Below are 5,688 nucleotides of genomic sequence, written 5' to 3' on the forward strand. Positions count from 1 at the left end.
GGATGGCTGCTAGCTGGCTGGGGGCTGACTGTGGATGTGTCCCCGGGGCTGTTGTCAGGTCTCATCCTGACTGAAGTCTTGCAGCCCAGGGAGTCTGAGGCAGATAGACAGGGGTGTGCTAGCTAGCTATTAGTCTTCTATCTCTCTATCGCTAACTCTCCTCCACCCCACAGCTTATTCTTTATAAAATGAAGAGGATACCATTATTGTGCTGCTCTAATGATGGTGTGTTGACCAAAATGCATTGGCGTATTAAATAAAACTTTTGTACTAAGATTTTTTGAGTTTTCTCTCAATTCACAAAATTTAGACTACATCTATGGCATACACATGTTAATACGACAAAATTATTTTTTCTTTTCAGTGAAATCAAGTTTTCTTTTTTCTTTTTTTAAAACAGCAGAAATGTGGGAAGAGCACAGCAGCTTTTGTCTTGTCACTAATCTTTGGACTGAACTGGGCTTTAAGTCTAAAGTTACATTCATTAGACAATACAACTTTAGAGGGGTAATCCAAAAGAATACATACATTTAGGAAAATAGCATTATTACATTGTTGAATTAATTAAATTAAATGAGTCTTCACTTATTTGTCTCAAACATATCTTGATGGCATGTGATGCACTACTTCAGCCATACTGATAAACTTTTAATATCCAGAAGGAATTCACATTATAAACAATACTGCTGACTATAATAATAATAATAATAATAATAATAATAATAATAATAATAATTAATAAATCCTTTATTAGTCGCCGCAAATTATTAATTAAGCACATCGACCAAAGATGGGACAGACAGCTACAAAGCCCACTAGATTTCAACCATAGACCGTTGATATTAAATTATATTTATTAATCAAATTATTATTTATAACTATACAGTCTATGGTTTCAACCAGAGACTACAGAATCAACATTAGCAGCAGGTGCTTTTACTTTGGAGGCCATTAGCCGTTGGACGAGACAACTACGTCACTTCCTCTTTCCGCATCAGTGGCTCTGGCAGTGCTTTTGCTAAGCTAGCCGGTTGATAAGTGCAGGAATTCTTAAATATGGCCGATTTAACCACTTTTAACAACGAACTCACGCTCATCATTAACAACCTGGCCAAGGCGGTGGTGACGGAGGTGGACAAAGTCTCTTTGAATGAACAAAATCCCGTAACCGAGGTAAGCTACATGCAGCTAACTGCTAGCTAACAGCTAACTTGACGTTAACTCTTTCGGTTCCAGAGACTTCCGGTGTAATGACGAGGTGTTTTGAATGGTAGAGCTAAGTTATAATATTAAAAGAAGAGCGCTACACGCATTCGTCCTCTTGCAGTAACACCAAACTCCATTCAAAAATATTTTAAGCACTTACACACTGTTACACATACAACATAAACAATTTAGTCTTTAAGGCGTGAAAATGGGTGTTCAACATAGTTTGGTGAATTCAAGACCATGTTAAAAAAGGGAAAAAACGACCCTAAAACAGTTTGGCATACTTTCTCTATATATGATATGTTTTAAGTTGTTTACATGAGATATTAATGCTATGATAACGTCTTAGAATATATCATGTGTCACGGTATTTGTGTAAAAAGTCTCACTTTTTGAAAATAAAATATATTCTTCAGGCCTACTGTAGATAAGCAAATGTACACAGTATGATAAACTCATTTTGATAACACGGTGTATAGCTGCGTCCCATATTTCTCTGTATGGATGCTGTGTGTCTTATACTTGTTGCTGTAACAAAGAACATTCCCAGTTTGGGATCAGCAAATAAAATATATCTATCCATCAGCCGTCCATCCACACACACACTACTTGTAAAAGTCCTTAACTAAAATGATGTAACTAAAAGTATGTAAGTTGTCATTAAAGTGTACTTAAAGTAAAAGTACTTATTGCAGATGGAGTTGGCCTTTTAAGTTTCATTGAGCATTGTCATTCTTTCAGGACAAACTCAGGACTCTGGTGGACAGTTTGTGTGCTGAAGCCGTTGATAAAATCCTGAAGATGGTTAAGCTGGCTACTGGGAAGCAGAAAGAGCCTCCAGGAGACCTGAAGGATCCGCATGAGTCTGATGAGAGCAGCGAATGTTTACCGAAGCCGACAGAAGGTGATCTAAGAACACAGAGAGCAGCTTTCACACAGGGAAGCTACCACATTAGGGTTCAGATTAGAGGTCTTCACAGGTCTACTCAGTTTCTAGTAATACTCAAAGTCCCCTGTAATACTGTACTGAAGTACAAATTTAAAGTACATGTAGGGCTGGGCGATATGGAGAAAATCAAATATCACAATATTTTTGACCAAACACCTTGATAGCGATACCGCAACGATGTTGTTGTGTTGACTATTGATGCGCTCACAAAATATTTACACAATAAGATTTTAGATAAATAATCATCAGTCAGTGGATATAACGACTAAGTGGTTAAATGCAAATAATAGAATAGTTACAACAGTCTGGTAAGTTCAGAAAATGACATCACTTTACTGTAATTCAGCCTTTAAAACCAGGAATAGACAACACTCATGCCATATTACGATATTTAAAATCTAAGACGATATCTAGTCTTATAGCATGATATTGATATATCAATATATTTCCCAGCTCTAGGTACATGTACTGTAACAAAATCTTTATACTTCTAGTGCACGCCATTTATCTGACAGCTTTATTTACTTTAATAAGCTTTTTACCCACAAAACAAATGAAGAGTTTATAAAATCTGATGTCTGATGATCCCCTGCAGTTTATACAAGTACAGCTGTAGCCATTATTTCATTAATCAATTTGTCGGTTAACAGAAAAATGAATGTAAAACTATTTTGATGGTCAAAGCCTTTTTTGTGTGTTGCATAGACAGGAGAAGGAGAACGGTGATTTGGTTTGATTTCCCTCGCCACCACCATCCAATATCTTTCCTGAAAATCCCAACTAATACTTGCAAAATAGAGCACACATTCAGTATAAATTTAGCCGAGCTGACGAAGACGCAATCAGAGGTCTTCGCCTTCTAAAATAAAATCGCAACATTCACAAGGTACATTTTTATACTTTTAACTATATTTTCATGATTATACTAAAATACTTTTACTGAAGGAACATTGAACAAATGCATGCCAGGTGCCTACTCATCATTAAACAGATCTTTCTGCAAACTACTAATTACTACCACACACTAATAATGAAATTGTCAAATATTTAAAACAAATCTTAATTGATACAGAAATGTAAGATTTAGTACAAATTCTTGGGCTTCCTATTTGATATTATAAGAAGACGATGACAACATGAATATGGTGTGTGTAAGGTTTTCACATAAAAGACAGTTTTCTTAGTTTGGTGCATAACGATTACAATAGACACAGCAACACAGAGACAAGTGTTAACAGAGAAAATAATTACTGCGATTACTGAATATAAGATACACTGACATTTTCATTAAAAAAAGGATATATTTGTTTTGCACAGTGTTTGAGACGTGGGATAGGATGTGCAAAATATTGACTAAAGTGTGCAATTTTCACAACAAAGAATGTGTTGTGATGGTTTTAAAGCGGGTTGTGTTTCTTGTGTTTCAGGTGGAGCAGGTGGAGGAGAGAGCCCCCCCACAGAGAAGACCTACATCCTGGTTTTCAGGGTCAGTGAGTGAATCCACACCAACAGAGTGAAGATCCTCCACGCTCAAACAAACTGAACACCGGTACGGTTTTGTGTTTTGTAGAACGCTGCTGTTGACTCCAAGTGTCTGCTGGTGCCACTGCAGAGCGCTGCTAATGCTAATGCTAACGGTGAGTTATGCTAACTAGTCCTACACTTTGAATCTGGAATATGATTCCAACGATAACTGCTTATTACAAAGTTTCTTTGGCCGCAGGTGAAAATAAAACCGTCTCCATGGATGCGACAGGTGAAGCCACGACTCTGCACAGTGAGCACTCCACTGCCTCCCCTCCCACGAAGGATGATATCCCAGACCACAAGTATGCTCGGCCCTCTTCGCCGTCGCCGCCCCGCGCCGCCTCAACTGCGGGGGGCCGAGTCTCACGGCGCCGCAACAGCAGGTCGGCAACAAAACTCAGCGCGTCTCAGAGTGAGACAGCACAAAGTTACTACCAGTGTTCGCGGTGTGGAATGCTGTTTCCCAACACAGAGCGACTCTCTGACCACGAGAGGAAGTCTCACCCGGTGTGCTCGGTTTGCGGAACAGAATTTACCAGCCACCTCAAACTCCGCGAACATGTGACGAAAGAACACGGGCTGCTGCCGTACACCTGCGACTACTGCCCCAAGAGGTTCAACCACAAGGCTCACCGCAACCTGCACGTGAAGGCGCGGCACACCGGGGAGAAAACCTGCCACTGCGACGTCTGCGGCAAAGGTTACTCCTGCATCAGCATGATGAAAACACACAGGATGACCCACTTCGAGAAGACGTTCATCTGCGACGTCTGCGGAAAGAGCTTCTACCACGCCGGTCACCTGACGCGCCACAAAGTGGTGCACCAGGAGGAACGGCCGTACCAATGCTCCACCTGCGGGAAAGGCTTCAACCAGGCCGCCAACCTGCACACCCACCAGGCCATCCACACCGGGGAGCGGCAGCTCTGCTCCATCTGCGGCAAGAGCTTCCGCTTCCTGAAGAACCACGTCATCAGCAAACACTCAAACGATCTCCCTGTCGGCGAGCTGCCGGCCAGAGATGTCATCATCACCTGCGAGGTGTGCGGGAAGACGTTCCCTCACTTGTCGTATTTTAAAATTCACCAGAGGAGGCACACGGGTGAGAAACCGTTCCCCTGCGACATCTGCGGAAAGAGTTACTCTATGAAGCAACAGCTGAGGGACCACAGGTACACCCACACCGGGGAGAAACCCTACAGGTGTACCCTCTGCTCCAAAACCTTCCACCTGGCCACCAGCTTCATGAGGCACCGTAGCATCCACACCGGAGAGACACCGTACAGCTGCCTCGACTGCGGCAAACACTTCCGCCTGCTCACCTTCCTGAAGGCTCACCTACAGACCAAAGCTCACCTGAAGCAGACACAGACCGCCACCTCTGACCTCTGACCTCAGATCAGAGCTCACAGTTACATTACCTGGTCAAAAGGATGGGAAGAGCTCAACATTCCTTCTATATGTGAGATGTGGAGTTAAAGCGCAAGTACTTTGTGTACGTGTAGGATGTTATATACTTTTGTTGCTTCCCGGTAGTGTTCCTTATGTATTCACTACAGCCATTTAAACCACGCCTGGTTAGAAGTGACTCATGAAACGTGTTATTTTGTTCTGCTTACTAGTTAAAGGATGTTGACTTGCCTCAGGCATCAAGTCCTTCAAGTTGCTCCAGTAAGAAAAAAAAGAAATAAAGAGAGTCACACTGTCTGTGCACAAATTTAATTAACCTTCAGTTTAGCAAACGAGAAGATGGGACAGGTACTGTCAAGGGAAAAAAACGATTGAAATTTCAAACAATGTGCTCTGGTTGTAAAACGCCGATACCAGTCTGCCCATGGGCACCACAACACTTGAGCAATGGGTTTGTTTAACACTGAGCCCCGGTGATGCTCTGATGGAGAGAGACCCTGCAGTCAGTGCTCCTGTGATCCCCTCACAGTGGTCAACAGACACAAAGCAAACAGACAGCTCAGTGAGCACAACAACCAGAGGTTCATAGACGA

At 41.9% G+C, this 5,688-nt stretch overlaps 1 protein-coding gene across 2 annotated transcripts; it reads left to right on the plus strand.

The window, feature by feature from the left end:
* Positions 1–960: 960 nt before the first annotated feature.
* On the plus strand, positions 961–5,390 carry LOC116703393 (zinc finger protein 436). 2 transcript variants are annotated; one of them, XM_032538097.1, is made up of 5 exons: positions 961–1,173; positions 1,951–2,113; positions 3,586–3,644; positions 3,729–3,795; positions 3,882–5,390. In XM_032538097.1, the coding sequence occupies exons 1-5, from the start codon at positions 1,057–1,059 to the stop codon at positions 5,075–5,077; spliced, it is 1,602 nt and encodes a 533-aa protein (XP_032393988.1). In that variant the 5' UTR covers positions 961–1,056; the 3' UTR covers positions 5,078–5,390. The 2 variants fall into 2 exon arrangements, with proteins under 2 accessions (XP_032393988.1, XP_032393989.1); XM_032538098.1 differs by having other exon boundaries at positions 3,595–3,644.
* Positions 5,391–5,688: the final 298 nt, after the last annotated feature.

Source organism: Etheostoma spectabile, chromosome 15 (genome assembly GCF_008692095.1).
Source record: "Etheostoma spectabile isolate EspeVRDwgs_2016 chromosome 15, UIUC_Espe_1.0, whole genome shotgun sequence".
NCBI classification, from domain to species: Eukaryota; Metazoa; Chordata; class Actinopteri; order Perciformes; family Percidae; genus Etheostoma; species Etheostoma spectabile.